At 33.3% G+C, this 20,602-nt stretch overlaps 2 protein-coding genes across 2 annotated transcripts; one reads left to right on the top strand and one right to left on the bottom strand.

The window, feature by feature from the left end:
- The first annotated feature begins 865 nt into the window (after positions 1–865).
- On the top strand, positions 866–11,130 carry LOC126742282 (protein kintoun). Its single transcript, XM_050448913.1, has 5 exons — positions 866–1,271; positions 1,428–2,194; positions 5,252–5,755; positions 5,808–6,325; positions 10,317–11,130. The coding sequence occupies exons 1-5, from the start codon at positions 1,052–1,054 to the stop codon at positions 10,546–10,548; spliced, it is 2,241 nt and encodes a 746-aa protein (XP_050304870.1). The 5' UTR covers positions 866–1,051; the 3' UTR covers positions 10,549–11,130.
- Positions 11,131–15,199: 4,069 nt separating this feature from the next.
- On the bottom strand, positions 15,200–20,301 carry LOC126742223 (heparan sulfate 2-O-sulfotransferase pipe-like). The gene is made up of 5 exons (XM_050448834.1): positions 19,787–20,301; positions 16,078–16,235; positions 15,783–15,923; positions 15,560–15,726; positions 15,200–15,504 (listed from the first exon to the last, which is right to left on the bottom strand). The coding sequence occupies exons 1-5, from the start codon at positions 20,204–20,206 to the stop codon at positions 15,368–15,370; spliced, it is 1,023 nt and encodes a 340-aa protein (XP_050304791.1). The 5' UTR covers positions 20,207–20,301; the 3' UTR covers positions 15,200–15,367.
- Positions 20,302–20,602: the final 301 nt, after the last annotated feature.

The following is a 20,602-nucleotide window of genomic DNA, read 5'->3' as shown; positions in this document are numbered from 1 at the left end:
TTTATCACAGGCACTCGGACTAATGCAGCCAGTGAAACGTCAAAAGTCAGCTGGTTTTCAGTGACACTTAAATGTTATTAGTGTTAGTTGACTTACTTTATATTGTTCCGGGTGTCTGTAATACAAAAATTTAAATAAAAATCAGAAAAAGTGGAGAAATTTCATATTTTCTCTACTTTTAGGAATTTTACTAATGTATGATCGTAGTGAAATTAAAATTCTTGTGTGCAGAAAGTCTAACTACGTAAGAAAAACATAATTTCTAGGTGATCCGAAGCATAAGTAAGATGTGAAAGGGAATTTTCAGAATTTAAACGGATTTCTTATCACATACGCTCGGACTAATGCAGCAACTGAAACGTCAAAAGTCAGCTGATTTTTATTGACATTTGATTATTATTAGTGTCAGTTGCTCTGTATTAGTCCGTGTGCCTGTGATACAAAATTTTATTAAAAAACTCCTAAAGCACACCCGGAGAATTTAAAAATAAAACTGGGTTTTCAATTAAATTTTACGATTTCTTATCACACACGCTCAGAATATTGCAGCAACTTAAACGTCAAAGTCAGCTGATTTTATTGACAATTAGTGTACCTTGATTTTTGATATTATCTGAATTGGTATAATAGTCCGAGTGCTGCTGACTAATAATAATAATTTTTTTAGATGGAGGTCAGCCAAAGGTGGTATCACTATAAATAGTTATGTTAAATCAAGCGAGTCCAGGTAGATTGTGAATGAGCTAAGGGGAAAAAATACTGCTATTTAAATGGCTTCATAATTAAGTGCAAATAAACTCAATTTTTTATCACAGACCCTTGGACTAGTAGAGAAACGTCAAAATCCAATTGACACTAATGACAATCAAACGTCAACAAAAACCGGCTGATTAGTCCACGTGAACTTACGAGAATTTTCCACTGACCGAATATTTTTATTTTGATTCTCGCCCGATATCGGGTTCGTTAAGCGATAAACCAGTTTTATTGTAGCAGAGCATCATTATCCTGCGGCGTATTTTTAGCCGAAAGTATTACGTGCAATTTTGTAATGGAGAGTAGTTCTTTTGACCGGCTTAAGGAGTTAAATTTGTCCCGGGATGAAGTAAACCGTATCGGCGAGGCCCTAAAGAAGGAGGAATTCCGGAAACTATTAGTCGATTACGTCGAGGAAATCCAGAACCCGGAAAATCGGAAAAAATACGAGGAGGAGGTCGCACAGATAGAGAGAGAACGAGGCCAGGAAGTCACGTTTTTACATCCCAATGCAGGTTAGACTTAATAGTCATATATACTTCACACTTTATGTAATAATAAACAATAATATCCTTGTTGTAATTATATTATTAGATAACACTGTTTGTCAATACTGTTTAATATATATTGCACTTTTGTGATACCATAATGAAAACAATAATACATTTTAGGTTATGTAATAAAAACCAGCCTTAATGGAACCCAAAAATGCTTCATTAACATCTGTTCAAACGACAATATAAAAAAGCCCTCCTCAAGTCCATCCGTTAAAGATGGAGCCCGAGGCCTACAATGGTCTGTCCCTCATTCTTTATCACCCCCACACGAAGACATTGACAACAAAGGGGTGAGATGTCAGGTGTTTGATGTCCTTTTCCATCCAGACACCTTGCACCTGGCAAGTAACAATAAAGATTTCCGTGGAATGGTGAACAATGTGGCCTTGGAAGCACTAGAGAGTAACTTCCATGTTTCGTTAGACAAAAAGAACCTTAAGTTCCCTAAAATTAGTTATAAGGGTATGAAGAGGGCCACCATTATGAGGAAACCTTCCAAACAAAGACCCAGTGAAAAAACCCCAGAAGAACAGGAAATGTTTGATAAGATTTTTGCAGAAATCGACTCTCACAGGAGTCCGAAAAAAGGGAGCAGTGTCAAGAAGAGCAAACCTAAAAGAACCTCGTCTGATGAGTCCAAGTGTAGCTATACCACCCCGAAATATTCAATTAAGCATAGGTCCCATATAGAAATGCAAGAGTTTACCGAGGATAGACTTTGCAAACTGAATTCAGCAATTCCCAAGGAACTTATCGTGGAAATTGATTTACCATTGCTAAAGTGTTCCAGTGACATGGATTTGGATGTTACAGAGAAAACTGTGCAACTTATCAGCGAGAAACCTGCCAAGTATAAATTGAACTTGACACTTCCATATCAGGTAAGATTCAAGTTTGGTTAATTCTATTCAAGTTATGGTTACTTTCTTCCTTCAATATATTTCCTAAATTACATGCATTCATTGGTAGTAGATTCAATTTTGCCAGTTCTTGGTTCATAAAACCTAATGGATAAGATTATTATATTATTGCATATTACACAAATTTTTGTTTACATTTATCATGTGTAAAGGTAAAAAGTAGTATAGTTACTCCTACTAAAGTCAGCATTTTCAATTCATGGTTTTAAGGTAAGTTGCTTATATTGGTCTTTGTATAGGCAATATTAAGAATTATGATTTCCTTCTCTCCTATAGTAGATATTTTATGTTTTCACTTATTTTTTTCATTTTTATTCTTAAACTTCTGACAACAATTCTTTTCTGCTTCCTTGAGTGCTTAGAATTCAATTCATTTCCTCCAGATTATTGTCTACAAACAATGGTATGTTTATCTTTTTTGCTCTTAAATATACTTTTTGTTCTTTCTGTCTTGATGTTAAAATTTATTTGAATCATTCTATGATCACTTCCTGTTTATTAGATCTTCATGAAGATAAAGTCAAAATACACTTTATGAGCATAAAACAAATGTGAGTCTGCTTGGACTAAGTAATTGAAAATATGTATATAATAATAATAATATCCTTTATTTGCCAACAAAATCGTATACAGGACGACAAAGCAACGTCATACAAAGGAGGATCTAGCTCCCATAGGGTACATTAATTTTTCTTATCTAGAATTCATAGAGGCAATATACTTATATAAACAAAATAACAAAATTTAAAATAAATATTCTAAATATCTAACACAAGTTAAAATTATTATTCAAAAGTAAAATTATAAAAACATTTAATCTGCAACCAGTGGTAAACAGCTTTTTTAAATTGGACTGTAGATTCAATGCTTCTAATATCAGCAGGTAGCATTCTATAAGCCCTGATGGCCATATAATGAGAACCTCTTTCATAGTAAGCTGAATTATGCAATATGCTCACCTTAGATGAATTTAAGATAAACTGATTTATTTAAGTCCCTATGGCTTCCTCTGTATTTCTTTTACAACATTTTGTAATCCTCTGAAAACTTTTGTATTTTATTTTATTTTTAGACAACTTCTGAAAAATACTCAAATTCATTTATTCATGGTACATACATTAATTATGCTTACAAACACCAAAAATGTAGTGTCAACATTACACTCAAGTAAAAATAAGACTAATTAGAAAGATGAATTACAAGATAGATATGCTTGGAAAAAAAATATAAATATCTATTAAAGTAATGCCTTGGAATTAGGTTGTGTTTACATTTGGTATTGTGCTTGTAAACATGAATATGTATTGTAAATCTGTCCCCATTTTTTTATACAACTGAGGCAGTCAAAGATGTACACTGAGAGGGTAGTGTCAATAGTCCTAAATCCTTACAAATCAGTCTACAGTCTAGCCTTTAGTTAATGCCTGCTATAAATACCCCTCCTTTGTAGCTCAAGTCCTTTGTTTTCCCATATAAATAATGCATACGATAGAAGGAAATGTGCAAGCATAAAAGCTAGAACCAAGCTTCTTAGCTACATATTCTATGTGATTGCCCCATTTAAGCAGTGGGTCCAGATAGATGTCTAGGAATATAACAGAGTCAGTTTCCATATTTGTAAACAAATCAGGTTAAAGAGAAGACCATTTTTTGCATTTTGTCCTGGTTAAGCAACAGTTGATTTGCGTCAAACGAAGTCTTGGTCTCAGATTGTACATTCTCTAGAATCAAGAGTATCATCTGAGAAAAGTAAATGCATCTTCTACTTAAGAGCAGAGCAGGTCATTGGTGAATAAAATAAACAATATAGAAACCAAAATTGAACCTTATGCCTACCTGTGACCTATTTTACAAGTAGAATTTTAATAAAGGAATAACCAACAGGATTGAAATTGTATTTTATTGATCACACAATCAAAAGCTTGCTTAGTTCTCAAAAAAGGACTTCATAGTGTTTTGATTGTTTGAATGGGTCCAATATTCTTTAAGTAAAATATTCTAATGTTTCAACGCTTTAAAACTCATTTTAAGTACCTAGAAGAAATTAGCTTCAAACAAGCTTAACAGCCTGAAAAATATTAGAAGAAAATTGGTTTTTGAGATAGAATGCGAAAAAGTAGACTTTTGAGCCTGTTTTATGTACATAATCCCCTCTGGGTTCCAAGATTCTTTGACGATCGTTATGAAATGATTTCTCTCGTTTGTATACATCATACCTAAGTCAGAAAAACGTAAATAATTTCAAGATGATCCAAAATGTAGCTAAAGAGAGACATATAGTAGAATGCACAAAAGTGGACTTTTGACCCTGTTTTAGGCACGTAAGTCCCTCTTGTCTCAAAATAAGTTATAATGCTTAAAAGGTATAAAATTGGTACTTTAACTGGCCAATGGAGATAAAGAAACTGATTCAGCTACCTAAATTTGCAGAAAATTACTTTATTTGCTTTGAAAGATTTAAAAATTGCTTGTTACTAACAAGGGATAGATTTCCTGACATTATTTACAGTTTAATACAAAAAAATAGATTTTTTTTTAAATTTATAGCATTTGAGGGTGTAAAGCTCATTTTGAGTTAAAGATTTTGGCAGTTTTCACTAATATCGAGAATATTGCCATATATATTAGATTCAGTTTGCACTAGGAGTGCCTGGAAGAATTTGTTTTTTATTATATAGCTTTGGCCAATTAATTTTTATTTAAACAACCATAATACTTAAAACTGTATTTTTGTTTTATTCTAAAGGCAAACTGAGTTCTAGCTAGACCATATTTCTATAAAATGCAACAATTCTCAGAGCACTCCACTATCTTAGAGACCATCGGAATATACATAGATCAAAATATTGGTTTGATAGGAAAATCTGATTGGAGCCATTTTTCTGTATTTTGTATATTAAACTGCATATTCCCATTTCTAGCATGATAAAATATCTAAGAATCAAAACGAAAATACGAGGAATAAATCAATAGGAATTAGATTTAAATCAATTTTCTCAACCTTAAACTTGTTTTTAGGTCATTGAATCTAATGGCACAGCAAAGTTCGATAAAGACCTCAAAAAACTTATCATCACCCTGCCTGTAAACAGAAAAACCGTCTATGAACCGGTAAAATATGACAGTGGGGTAGAGAGTTGTTTAGAAAGTGACCTGAACAGTCCTACAAGTCCGGAGTCTGATGATGAGGACTCTGAACCCAACGAAATTGTGATAAAAACTACTACCGAGCCAACGGCTCAGAACAGTGATAATTTCCTTAACGCTAGCGATATGTACAACCTACCGGAGTTTACTTGTAACACGTTCGATAACGTGCTGGCGTTCACTTTAAATGTTAAAAATGTCGACGATAGCACCGTTAGTAAGGAGGTGAATAACTCATTGGTGAAAGTCAAGTTTACTAGCATCAGTTCCAGTTTTTATTTGAGCTGTTACGCGTTCTACATCAAGTTTCCCCAGCATGAAGTCAAAAAGGAGGATGTGACGGTGGAAACGTGGGATAATAACGTCATTTTGCAGGTAATATTAAAGGCAATTGTTGCTATAAATTTGCAATTTAATCGTTTATTAGGTGCCTCTAAAAAACAGTGAAGTTCCGCTGTCTTCTTACTTCTATGGCATGAATCTGGACACTCTGGAAGAAAAATTCATCGAAGAACCATCAATATTAAACAAACTCTTACAAGAACCTGACCCCCAATTGGAAGTGATCAAAGAAGATTCCGAATTAAAAGTGAAAGATCCTGTTGTTGAAGAATTTAAAGAAAAAAACCAACCCAGGGGTTTTTCAGAACGTAAAAGTAAAGCCATAGACATCCAGGCGATTTCGTACGAGTCCAGCGGGGATGAACTGAGTTTCTCGCCCAGAAAAGGCAAAGGAATCTTAAAGAGGATGTGCAGCAGCAGAGCGAAGTTCGGCAGAAGCGTCTCAGAGTCCAGTTTGGACGATTTCCTGTGCTCCTCCTTTGAAAACTATCACGGGAGCATCGAGTGCGTTCCGGAAGATTCCAGGGAGGATGACGAGGAAATGTCTTCGAGCTTAAAAAAGACTGTTAGGTTTAATGATGTCGTCACCAAGCAGTTGTTTAGGTACGTTATTATTTATCACGCATATTCATTTATTATAGGGTTTTTACGTTGAATGAATGAACTTTATTCTGTAAAAAATACAACACTTGTACAATTTAAGCATTGCCAATGATAAGAAGAGAAAATAGTTACCTATTAAAATACACACATCTTAAAATCATTCGACTTATAAAATCTATACTATAAAACTTGCGATTCACTTTTTAAACTTTTAACTACACTAGGTAAGAAGTAATAGTTAAAGAGAGAGTACCTCAGTCAAACTCTAAGGGAACTTAGATGATGCAAAAGTTTTTTAATTGTAAACTTAAATTGTTGGGGTCTTTACCTATTCTGGAAGACAATTAAATAACTTGATAGATAAGACTCTAAAGTTTCTATGTTGCAGTATAACCTCCTGGGACATGTTTTTGTTAAGTTAGGGTTGTAAGGTTTTTAAATATAATAAAAAATACATAAATAAACATTGTTTACTAATAATTTCAGTCTAAACCTATGAAAACGCAGAAAATAAATGTAAACTTAAATTTATTTGCTATGGAACTCCATGAGACAGTTTCTGTTGCCAGTAATGCACAAAAATGTGTTGCATGTATTACAAAAAAACTTGGTTTTTTTGGCACAAGAGTCATTTTTACATCTAACCGAATTTTTGAAAAGTGTTGTTTCCGTTTTCCTTCGGTGCCGAATGACGATGACGGTGAATCGGCAAAGATATTTCCCTCAGGATTTCTTCTAGTACCTACACCTCGAATGTTTTCTTGGGATTCACTTTGTGGATTGGGTGTATTTGTCAAAAGCTGAGTGGCAATTTCGATTTTAAAATCTAAATATTGTTGTATTTTGCGTGGAGGGATTTTAAATATTTTTTTATCTTTTCGATAAAAAATCCATGAGTTAGCCATTGCTAGATCAAAGAAATGGAAAATGACCCTTACAGTCAATTTTTTTGATCTGGCTCGAATTCTCTAATAGCAAATATTAAAAGACCATTGGACTTCGACAAAAAATGTATGTATTCTTCCAAGCAATTATTGTTCAAACATGATTAAAAATTTTATCAAACTCGAGGACTTTTTAAACTTTTCCAGGCAGTTGAGTTCTGATTGCAAGCAGTAACTGTCTGATAAAAGTAAGGAATAAAGAGATTTAGCTGCCTGAAAGTGTCAAAGGAAGTCTAGCCGTTACTTGCCTTGCAAAAATAATATTTTTATTATTCCAGGCAGTTGAGGGTCAAAAACTGACGTATTGATATCCTAAACTTAATGTAGTTCAAGTTCAAAATAGATCTTCAGATTAAAGAAAAATTACTTTAACTGTCTGGAAAATTCATTTTATTCTTCATTAGCATTAAACACAGTAGTCAACTGCCTGGAAGACTTAAGAATGATTAGCTTCAACTGCCTGGAAGCATCAAAGGATGTCCAGTTTCTACTTTAATTTTTTTAATAATATTTTTTGTTATTCTTTCTTGAGCTCTGTATACAGGGTGTCCCGTAAATAATGGTCCAAATGAAAACTCCTAATAGATTGGACTATTTCCAATCAGAATAATCCAACATAGCTCTAACGAAAGTGTTACGGTTTTCGAGATATTTTGATTTTTGCGAAATTTTAAGAAATACCTACCTGTAATCAGTTTTTTTAGGGTGTGTCACTAAATGAAAAAAAAATCACAATTTCTTCGGTTGGATATTATTTGCCGATAGATGCACTTTATGATGCGTATTAAAATTTTTCAGTTATGCAAATATTTTTCACAGGAAAAATTTTTGAAATTGCAATACCGGATTTTTTTTTCTTTTCAAAAAGTTTGAAGTCCTATGACGCAATAAAATAATAATAGAATCTTGGTGCCCATTAGCGTAAAAACTTATTTATCCCATGCCGTATTAAAGACAAAAACTTTGTGAATTTTTTGTTAACCTCAAAAAAAAAAATATGATTATTTTAATGCCGAAAGAACTATTTTCTGAAAAAAAAATAGTTTTTTTTTTCGATGTAAATTAATTCGGTTTATTTGTGTTTTGCAATTTTACAAAAGGTGTTCAAAATGGCCACCACCTGCTGCTATACACGCCCTACACCTTCTTATAAAGGACTTGCACACCGTAGTGCGCAGGACATCCGTCGTGTTGCAGCCACATATTTCTGCGAATGTCTAATAATATTCAGCACATGAGATAATATTCAGCATTGAGATTTTGCGGCAACTCAAACGGTCCTATAATTTCACCACAAATTCCCTGTCCACAAATTGATTTTAAATTGGTATTGCGATTTATCTTCTCTATTAATATGTGGATTTTCCAATTGCCAGCCATGTAAATTATGGAGATTCAAAAATCCATCTTTGCGGCAGGTTGATTCGTCGCCCCACAAGATATTTTTAAACCAATTTCCATCTCGCATCATTCTCAACTTCGTACGACAAAAATCTACTCTTGCTTCATAGTCTCTTGGTTCGAGAGTCTGAACGCGCTGCACATGATACGGATGGAACCCATAAGTTCGTTTTAAAATTTTTTGAACTCTGCTTTTGGATATACCTGTACGTCGTTCAATGGCACGTACCGAGGTACTGGGAGCCGTACAAGCCGTAAATGAAGTGCATATTTGCATACTCAAGTGATGTGTATTGCGCCATACTAATAACTAGAGGTATTAAAAAGCTTTAAGCTTAAGTTAGTGCCAAGTTGTCATCGGTAACAATTTTAATATCGGTGTCATAGATAAGAAATATAAGTAGGTTATTAGATGGGCAACTGCCTATGTACGGGCTTGGCTGTTGTAATCGTGGCGCCCTCCAGCGTCCGGAAAATCCACATATTAATAGAGAAGATAAATCTCAATACCAATTTAAAATCAATTTGTGGACAGGGATTATTAATGGTGAAATTATAGGACCGTTTAAGTTGCCGCAAAATCTCAATGCTGAATATTATCTTCATTTTTTGCAAAATATTCTCCCCATCCTTTTGGAAAATGTTCCTTTAGACATTCGCAGAAATATGTGGCTGCAACACGACGGATGTCCTGCGCACTACGGTGTGCAAGTTAAAAATTTTTTAAATGAATCCTACCCTAACCGATCGGATCGGACGTCTAGGATCTATACTGTGGCCGCCACGGTCACCTCACCTAAATCGTCTTGATTTTTTTTACTGGGGATGCCTCAAAGAAATTGTATGCAGGAGACCCATACAAAACATTGAAAAACTGCGCGAGCGCATCCAAACTGCTGCTCAAGAGATAAATAGAGCTGGCCACGCTCAACGGATTAAGCGATCCTTTATAAGAAGGTGTAGGGCGTGTATAGCAGCAGGTGGTGGCCATTTTGAACACCTTTTGTAAAATTGCAAAACACAAATAAACCGAATTAATTTACATCGAAAAAAAAAACGATTTTTTTTCACAAAATAGTTCTTTCGGCATTAAAAACCATTTTTTTCTTGAGGTTAACAAAAAATTCAAAAAGTTTTTGTCTTTAATACGGCATGGGATAAATAAGTTTTTACGCTAATGGGCACCAAGATTCTATTATTATTTTATTGTGTCATAGGACTTCAAACTTTTTGAAAAGAAAAAAAAATTCGATATTGCAATTTCAAAAATTTTTCCTGTGAAAAATATTTGCATAACTGAAAAATTTTAATACGCATCATAAAGCGCATCTATCGGCAAATAATATCCAATCGAAGAAATTGTGATTTTTTTTTTCATTTAGTGACACACCATAAAAAAACTGATTACAGGTAGGTATTTCTTAAAATTTCGCAAAAATCAAAATATCTCGAAAACCGTAACACTTTCGTTAGAGCTATGTTGGATTATTCTGATTGGAAATAGTCCAATCTTTTAGGACTTTTCATTTGGACCACTATTTACGGGACACCCTGTATAAACCCAGAGGAAATTGTCTGGAAGTTTTTTTTTTATAATAACATTTATATCACAAATTCTTAAGTATAAAATTGATTAAATCCCTCAGGTCGAACTCGAGTATCCTGGGCCAAAAAAAGAAGAACCAACGGAAGGCGCGTAATAAAAAACGCGCCCTTGAGCGTCGTTTCAGCGAGAGTGAGGCGTCGGACAATGAGAGCAAAAAGGAGGGAGATACACAGACTGTCGATTCTAACCCGAAAAACGGCGTGGTGCTGGTCACGGATGATAATCACAAAAAAGACGACCATGATATTTTCCATTTGGAAATGAATAATTAGGATCGACAAATTTAGTGAGGTCAATTAATTATTTAAGAGTAGGCGCACAAATATTCGATTGTAGTAGATTTGGGTAATTTTTTTAGGTGCCGAAAGGTTTGGAAAATAATGTTTCCATACAATTAGCATCTTATTCCTTACTTCATTCTGATATACACCTTCTAAATGAAATTTCCTAACCTTTCGGTACATATTTTCAAAAATATCTGTTCCAAAACAACAAATATTTGCTCAACTTACCCAGTGTTTTAACCCTTATCACGCCACTTTCACCTATTCCTAATTGTTTTTCCTCAACTGTATTCCTTAAGGTATTTTTGGCATTAGGATAGTTTTATGTTTTTTTTTTTTTTTTAATTGAACTATTATATGGTCCGGTTTGAATAAGTTTGGTATTTTGGTGCGTTCGGTTTGCGTTATAGTACAACTATTAATGCCGTGGCATACTTTATAAATTCTATGTACCAGTGAAATTATTGTTAAAAAATTTACACTATATTATTTTTTATTTTATACGTGTTTTCTTAGTATATTAGGATACTTTATAAAATTAAATAAAGGGTGTTGAATATCCGCAAGTTAGCTAAGTTGTTTTATTTATTACCTGAAATTGTTTCTTTTTTAAGCATTTTTCTTTAATGTTATGGTTTAAGATTGTGTTATAATTTAGAAAAGCAGTTAGTTTAGTGAGGTGCCAAGTTTCAGAGCAATATTTAAAAAAAAGTCCATATTTTCGGGAGTTTTTGGTTTTTTACGCGGGAAATTTTGCTTTTTGAAGCAAATTTATTTATTATTACAGTTAGGGATATCATTTAAACACTTCCACGTAGAAGAACAATTTTTCTAATAGGCTGCCAAGTTTTACAGTCATATTCAAGGAAAAAATCAACATTTTGAGAAGTTTTAGTTTTTTTACTCGCGATTTTTGCTTTCTTGACCCAATTTCTTTGCTATTGCAATTAAAGATAGTATTTAATTAAACTGCCATGTAGAAAACTAATTTTTCTATTAGGGTGCCACGGTTCAAAGTCATATTTAAAGAAAAATTGAAACTTTTGGGTTATTTTCACTTTTTTACTATGAAAATTTTGCTTTTTGGAGCCAATTTTTTGGCTATTACCGTCATCTGGGGTGAATTCGGACATAATGCGTTTCTGCGCAAGAATATTCCTGTCGGTAACATTGTTTAGATTTTCACGTCAGTCGACGTTTAGACACGACTAAGTATGCATGCAACTTAAGGTGAGTATTCATTTTATGACTTCAAATATTTGTTTATGTTTTGCCTTTTCTCTATACAATAGAAAGAAACTTCTGGTGGGAGAATTAGGCATTATTTGAATGTGCATTTTTTAACAATAGTTAAAAAGTATTATATAAACAACGATTTAGCATAAAAACATTGTGACTTTTGACCTTGGTTTTTTCGTTTAGGGCATTAACTTTAAAATTTGTCACTAGGTGGGGTGAATTCGGACAGCAATGCCACGTAAATATGTGAAGAAACTCGGTGTCCAGTTTATGAACTATACGCCAGAGACCTTGGAACGGGCCCTATATGATTCCGAAATCAACCATCAGCGATAAGCTCAAAAATAAGCACAGTAAAAAACAAGGTTGGCAAACTGCACTCGCGGCATAGGATGAAGGATTTTTGGCAGAGGGAATTCAAAAATTTGGTGAATGGGGCTTTCCCCTCACACGATCCGATATACGACATGTTGTCAAGAGCTATTTGGATCGTAAGGGAATGGGGATAGCGAAGTTTCGAGATAATATGCCAGGGCAAGAGTGGTTTTATTGTTTTTTGAATCGAAACAAGCGTCTAACTGAGCGACTCGCACAAAACATTAAACGTGTCAGAGCAAACGTACATAGAGAATTTGAGGGACACGTTGGAGGGAGTGCCAGATACGAACATCGCCAATTACGATGAAACTAACATGAGTGATGACCCGGGTCGTGTTAAAGTGTTGTGTCGTAAAGGGTCAAAACGAGCGGAGAGAATAATGGATTCGAGTAAAAGCAGCATCTCTATCATCATGGCTATTTCTACATCTGGCCAATTACTACCGTCTTACACAGTTTATAAAGCTACACATTTATATCCCACGTGGGTGGAAGGGGGAATAGAAGGCGCTTTCTACAACCGTACAAAAAGCGGATGGTTCGACGGGCCCACCTTTGAAGACTGGTTTGATAAGATTGCGTTGCCATATTTGAAAAATCTCCAAGGCCCAAAAATAATAATAGGTGACAATCTGTCAAGCCATGTGTCTTTACATGTTCTTGAGGAAAGATTTAATATAAGATTCGTTCTATTTCCGCTAAATTCCACGCACCTTCTTCAACCCTTAGACGTTGAAGAAAAAATGGCGGGCTGCATTAACAGATTGGAAATTACAAAATAAGGGATGTATTCCTAAATCAGAGTTTCCCAGAGTTTTTAAAACCATATTAACTGCCATGGTACCTACATTGAATCCGGAGATAGTGTTAAACAAAATTCCAGTTCCGAACGCTCAGGATGATGTTCCTGATGAATGGTCTGAGACGTTCGTTGGCTTACTTCAAGATAAATGATTTACTGAAGAACCGACGCGTAGAAGAGGCAAAAAGCTCAATGTGGCTTTCGGAAAAGCTATACAACATTCAAACAGAAGGATCTCCTCTTCATCATCAGATTCATTATATGAACTAGATCTGTCAAATGAGGATGAAGCCGATGAACGATTTGATGGTGAAAGCGAAAAAGAAAATGAACTTGATGGAGAAAATAATCAAAGCGGAAATAATAACGAAGTCCAGGGTGCTTTTAAGGATCCAAAAGCCGCAATTATAACAACTGACACCTTTGTCATAGTAAAATTGACCAACTTAAAGACAATAAAAAAACTATGTCGCCTGTGTCAAGGAAGTTTTGGATCAAGATACATATATATGGTTTATTTTCTGAGAAAGCACGAATCTTCCAAGATGGGAGATTATTATACTTACCCCCAAACTAAAGATGAAAGTGTCATTGAAAGAGGTCAACTGACGCTTGTTCTCAGATCTGTAAAAGACGCACGAAGGGGCCGATACCAATTTAAATTTCCGGGTAATATAAGCACTTCTTAGAATAATATATTATTATAATAATTAAATAATATGTTTTTTTTTTCAGTTAACAAAGGAGATGCTTATGAATATATCATATGTTTCTCAATTATTGTGTTTTCCTCATATCCAAAAAAATATATTTTTTTCATCTAGAGACGTGGGAAACTTTTTATTTTCAATTTTTGTGTCCGACTACACCCCAATGCATGTCAAAATTCGAATATAGGCACAAAACAATAGGTGTCCAAATTCACCCCACACATAGGGGTGAATTCGGACACTATTTAGGTTAAAAAAATATATTAATAAATGGGAATATATTTTTTTTCTTGTGTGGAATGAATCGACAAAAGACATAAGAAATTTATTTATTTTTTTGAGATTTTAAAAAAAATAAATGTAGCTGCTATTTGGAAAAATACCGGAAAAAGCGTCCGAATTCACCCCAGATGACGGTACCTACAGTTAGAGATGCCATTTAAAAATGACCCAATTTTTCTATTAGGCTACCAAATTTCAAAATCATATTCAAAGAAAAACTGAACATTTTTGGGAAATTTTACTCGGAAAATTTTTCCTTTTGAAGCCAATTTCTTTGCCATTACAGTTAGAGATGACTATTTAAAAACTACAATTTAGGAGCAGTAATAAGTAATGATTCCTCTTGTATCCAAGTTTTTTATATGTAGGTAGAATTTTTTAAACGTTGGTACATTTTTCTATACATTTTTTTAGCGTTTGTATGGAATCTTGAGTGGCTTAGTTAACATCCTGATCATAAATAAAATTCCAATTAATGTTTTCTTATTTCATTTTGTATTCTCACAAGTTCAATTCAATTAGTATTTTTCTGAAATTCAGTTTTATTTGGGCTAATATTTATTGTGATGGAATAATGATTAGTCATACCTAAAATTTTATTTTAAATAAAGAATGCAAGTCCTTTACAAACTCTATAGCACTTAATGAGGGCAATCTATAAATAGACATACTGACTACTTCATTATTACTCACAGTAAAAACAATCTTCAAAAATGTAGAATTTCTTACTTGATGCAATAGTGCCATCGCATTTAAATTTATTTTAATTACTATTATTGTAATATATACCATATGTATTAGGACAAGAGGAACCTACATTATGCACAATATTAGTTTCAGACAAAATCATGACTCCAAAACTCACAGGAATCAAGAAATGCAACTGCATTTTCATACTTTTTCCTTATTTTACGTATATTAAAGTAAAAAAACAATAATTTGTTAATCATCCAAAATAGAAGAATTAAAATCCATAGTTAAATTTAAATTAGCAATAATAAATCATTAATTCTTATTTATTAGTCATCAAGTTTATCAATGTCTATTTTACTTTTTATGCTTATTATAGAAGTAGTATACCTACATCTTACCGAAATATTTTTTAATGGTTTGCTAGAGCTAAAATATTTATCACAACAGGTTTTTTGGAAACCTTTTCTTTAAATCACATTCGAGTGACCATTATAGGAAATTTATGGTAAACGAGTATTAAAAAAAAAGACACTAATAGATTTACTTCACTTTATTTCTACAAATCGATCAGTCTTACCTTTGTCATGTCCAGTAACTACGTATATAAGTTGTCTTAATTTACATATTTAGCTTAAAAACAAAAACAATATATTCGGTAATATAATACAGGGCGATTCAAAAATCACATAATACAGATACCTTACTAACTATTTGCATATACATTGCTTAAAAGTCTCCTCTTAATCCATTCATAAAACTCAATTTCCTTAACTAACGATTCTTCAAGGGACCGACGTACGTCCTCCGGTACCTCAGGTTCCTTTTTATGATTGTATATATCTAAAAACCATAGCGGTTAAGCATATATTTTCAAGAAAGAAATCTGAAAGTTTACCCAATAAATGTCGCTGATAAACCTCTTTGGCCCCCCTAAAAAACTGCGGAATTTCACCCTCTAAAGTATGTAGGGTAACGTTTAATTCCTCAAGAACGCCCACCACCTTATAGTACTTTTCAACGTTCTCTTTTGCCCTCTCGAGAGCCCACTGGTTGTTGAGGAACCTTGCAAAGTTAAAAGTGAAAAAATACTTTTTGCAACATTTTTCGGATCTACTTACATGCAACGCTCATCGTGTCCGCAAAAGTAAGGAATAGTGAGGTCATAAGGTCTTCCACTCTTGAAGTTACAATTACGCTGCGCGTCCAGAAGACATCTCATGAAGTAACTATCGTAGGTGTCAGTTTTCTTTGAAAACGCTCTATAGAAAATCAGTCACAGTTATGCTAGATTTATAAGAGTTTATAAATAATCAATTAGTTCCTTGCTATAACTAAATAATTGCAGTTGGTTTTCTTGATAATTACGACTAGGTCGTATTATGCAATTATGTGTTAATTCTCGAGTTTTCATACCTAGACATCACTTTCGCCACCGGGTGCCTTATGAGGTTCACGTACGTGGGCATTTGCTTGTCGACTTTGGAAAAGTCTAGGAAATATACCGGTCGGTCGAAACTGAGTGGGACAGCTAGATTTTGACGTACATCGTAGATTTCTTCAACGAGTTCTTCCTACAAAAAAAAACTATATTTGGAGTGCATATATGCCAATGTAGAATGGTTGAAAGTTGACTGTAGTAGAATTTAATTAAATTTAACATTTTAGTTGGTCTCTTGTGGGTGATTCATGGACTTGTCCTCCGACATTGACCTTTTCAATGTGAAATTCTTGCATGACATAAAATGCAGAACAACTCATTGTTTCGTACGTACAGATATAAAAGTTCTTTATTTTTGTGGGCTGGTCGCATAAATGATTATGATGTATTTTGATTAGTCATGACTAGTCGGGTCGTGATCTAATAACCGGTTAAAATTTGTTAAAATTCGGTTTGAGCAGCCGTTCACTTTTATTGGCATTTCTTGAGAATAAAAAACGGATTTTAATTAGACTTTATGCAACGTCGGCCAAATCAAGTGATGCCTATAATAGTTGCCGGTAATCAAGATAATTATTTTCATGGTCTATTCCTTATTTGTTTCAAATGTGGCGGGAGGCGACGTTAAGATGTTTCATGGTTAACTACATTTTTATGTTATCTGTAGTAATGGAGGTTACGTTATAATAGTAAAATTCTTGTGAGGATAGATTTTTGGGGAAAAACGTGATTTTGAATTAGATATTTGGATAGTTTTTGTTGAGGATTTTTTTGTTAATTTTTTTAGCAAATCTTAATTTTTCTTGACAATATTTTTATGAAATAATAGGAATATTCCTAAAAGGGTTCTGGTTAATGAAAGGCCATTTATTTCCGCACAATTTAATATGAAAAAATTTCTTGTACCTCAAAAACTCTCTGAGTAATGGTATTTTTGTCAACCAAGGTCCCTATCGAATTTGAAGTTTTTGAGACGCATATTGTCATATCTATCAAGGTTTTTATTCTTTGACGAACATTTTTAAGCATAACTTGGGAACCACTTAAAATATTTTAATAATTTCTTCACAATAATAATGACAGAATCCTCAGGATAAATTTGAGGGCAAACACGTGATTGTAGGTTAATGATTTGAGGAGTCAGGATAGTTTCGGTTGAGGCATCTTTTTATTAGCAAACTTTCATTTTTCTTAAAAATATTTTCATAAAATAATAGAAATATTCTTAAACGAGTTCTGGCTAAAGAAAGATGATTTCTTTCCGAACAGTTTAATATGAAAAATTTTCTTATTAAAAGCAATTTTATCAACCAAGGTCCAACCGAATTTGAATGTATCAAAACGCATATTGCAATATCAAGGTTTTTATTCCTCGGCGAACATCTTTGGGCATAACTTAAGAACCACTAGATACATTTTTATATTTTTTTTATGCTAATATTGATAGATTCCTGAGGAACAACTTAAAAGTAAAAATGTGATTCTAAGTCAATGATTTAAGGAGTTAAGGGTAGTCTTGGTTGAGGCATTTTTTTCTTAACAAAGTTTCACTTTTCTTGGGAGTATTTTCTCGAAATAATAGGAATATTCTTAAACGGGATCTGGCTAAAGGAAGGCAATTTATTTCCGAACATTTTAATATGAGAACGTTTCTTGTACCTCAAAATCTTTTTGAGTTAAAAGCAATTTTGTTAGCCAAGATCCAGGACCTAGCGAATTTGAAGATTTAAAAAGCATTTTGCAATATCGTTTTTTATTCTTTTGCCGGGTATATTTAAGCATAACTTTGGAACCACTGGAACAATTTTAATAATTTTTTTACAGTAATAATGACAGATTCCTGAGGACGAATTTGAGGATAAAAAGGTGATTCTAGGTTAATCAATCGAGAAGTTAAAGTTGTTTTGGATAAGGCATTTTTTGCTTAGTCAATTTTCACTTTTATTAACACGTTAACTGCTACCATACAAATGTTTTTTTTGTCGTGTGAGGTCAACAGTTAGAGAATTCTAATAATGTTTTAAAAAACATCTACAATTTCGTGACGCATATATGGTACAAAAATGGCACAAAGGGTTTTGAAAACGTCATAATGCATTAGTACATGCAGGAATAGATAGAAACGGTTGCCATTTTTAAGGTTTAGAGCGCAAAAAACATTTTTAGATTACGTTGTTTACAATCGAAGTAATTTTTATTACTTTCAATTGTTTTTTAATGAATATATTTTGTTTATTTTAAAATCAAACGTTTGTGTGCCAAAATTTTTAATTTACAATACCCACAAATACATCACTCAATTTCAAACCCTTTAAAATATGACGCAAAAGCTAAATATGATTTCCGATTTAACGGGCAATGAATTTTATTGCTCCGTAAGATTATATACTTGCTGTGACGCGCGGACGGTACACGGCTTTAAAGTTGAATTTAGCGAATTCGTAGGTCTGCTAAAAAAATCCACTGTGACGCATCCGTGCATCATATGGCAGTTAATGTGTTAAAAATATTTTTATGAAATAATAGGAATATTCTTAAAAGGGTTCTGGTTATTGAAAGGCCATTTATTTCCGCACAATTTAATATGAAAACGTTGTTTGTACCTCAAAAACTCTTTGAGTTAAAGGCATTTTTGTCAACCAAGGTCCAAGACCTATCGAATTTGAAGTTTTTGAAACGCATATTGCCATATCAAGGTTTTTATTCTTTGACGAACATTTTTAGGCATAACTTGGGAACCACTTAAAATATTTTAATAATTTCTTCACAATAATAATGGCAGAATCCTGAGGATAGATTTGAGGGTAAGCACGTGATTGTAGGTTAATGATTTGAGGAGTTAGGATAGTTTCGGTTGAGGCATCTTTTTCTTAGCAAACTTTAATTTTTCTTAAAAATATTTTCATTAAATAATAGAAATATTCTTAAAAGAGTTGTGGCTAAAGAAAGATGATTTATTTCCGAATAGTTTAATATGAGAGAGTTTCTTGTAACTCAAAAACTTTTTGAACTAAAGGCAATTTTGTCAACCAAGGTCCAACCGAATTTGAATGTATCAAAACGCATATTGCAATATCAAGGTTTTTATTTCTCGGCGAGCAATTTTGGGCATAACTTTGAAATCACTAGAAACATTTTTATATTTTTTTACGCTAATAATGATAGATTCCTGAGGAGGAACTTGATAGTAAAAACGTGATTCTAAGTCAATGATTTAAGGAGTTAAAGGTAGTTTTAGTCGAGGCATTTTTTTCATAGAAAATTTCCATTTTTCTTGGGAGTATTTTCATGAAATAATAGAAATATTCTTAAACGGGATCTGGCTAAAAGAAGGCAATTTACTTCTAAACAATTTAATATGAGTACGTCTCTGAGTTTGAGGCAATTTTGTCCACTAAGATCCAAGACTTATCGAATTTGAACAAACATCAACATTTTTACTCCCAAGCGAACATTTTAAGGCATAACTTGGGAACCACTTAAAATATTTTAATAATTTTTTCACCATATTAATGACAGATTCCTGAGTTTTTCCTTAAAAAAATCAGCGAGAATACTCCACAATGGACAATTAATTAATACTCATTGAATCTCTTAATAAAATATTCAAAGTGCCTGGAATATCCCAGCTACTTCACACACATACACAAATCATACCAAAAAAATGAAAACGTCAATATTTACCTGTTGAATCTGATTTAATCTTCGCCTATTACCTCCCTTCAATCTCACATGTTTAAAGTTGTTTCCACCCTGTATCCTCTCAAGTAAAAAAATCAAAATTTCCGACCCACTTTTCGGCACACTATTCAAAAATAAGAAATGCTTATTGATCTCGTCCATTTTTCCCAATTGGGACATCGATTTTGTAACCCGTTTCGTCACTGGAGTGGCTGAAGATGGTTTTCTTTGAACTTCCGTGGTCGAACTAACGTTCACAGTACTCGCGACACTTAAGAGCGTCTTTTTTGGTATTTTGTTTTTAACTAATTCGTTAAAATCACTCGATATATCACTAGTTTTATAAATGAAGGCGCCAGTTATTAATAAACCGAGCCAAATTAAAAATAAATGACAGATTTTAATGCGTCTTCGGCGAATCATTTTTTAAGAAAAAAATTATCCGCCCGTAGCGTTACTGGGTCAGTCGATTTCTGCTTTGGTAGTACCATACAGCACATTACCGACCAGAAGGTGAAAGGTACCTGCCTGTAAATTTCGCTTGCAGAGGATGATATTACGGAAGAATATTATAAAGGAACTTTTGCTTTCAGTAATGGCATATTAATCGACTGGTTAAAGGTTTAATCCGAATCTAAATCTTAGGTTTTCTATCTGGAAATAATAATCATTATTTTTGGTTTTAGGTCTGTAATTACCGCATTTCTTCTCTATGGTTATGCACCGGTAATTTATTTATTTTTTGTTATGAATGTTATGTAATTGTTGGCGGGCAACGATCTTTTAAGATGCTTTTTGTTGAGAAATTGCGATCGGATT

The sequence above is a fragment of the Anthonomus grandis genome, chromosome 11 (assembly GCF_022605725.1).
Source record: "Anthonomus grandis grandis chromosome 11, icAntGran1.3, whole genome shotgun sequence".
NCBI lineage: Eukaryota > Metazoa > Arthropoda > Insecta > Coleoptera > Curculionidae > Anthonomus > Anthonomus grandis.
This window is presented reverse-complemented; position numbering and strand designations above follow the sequence as displayed.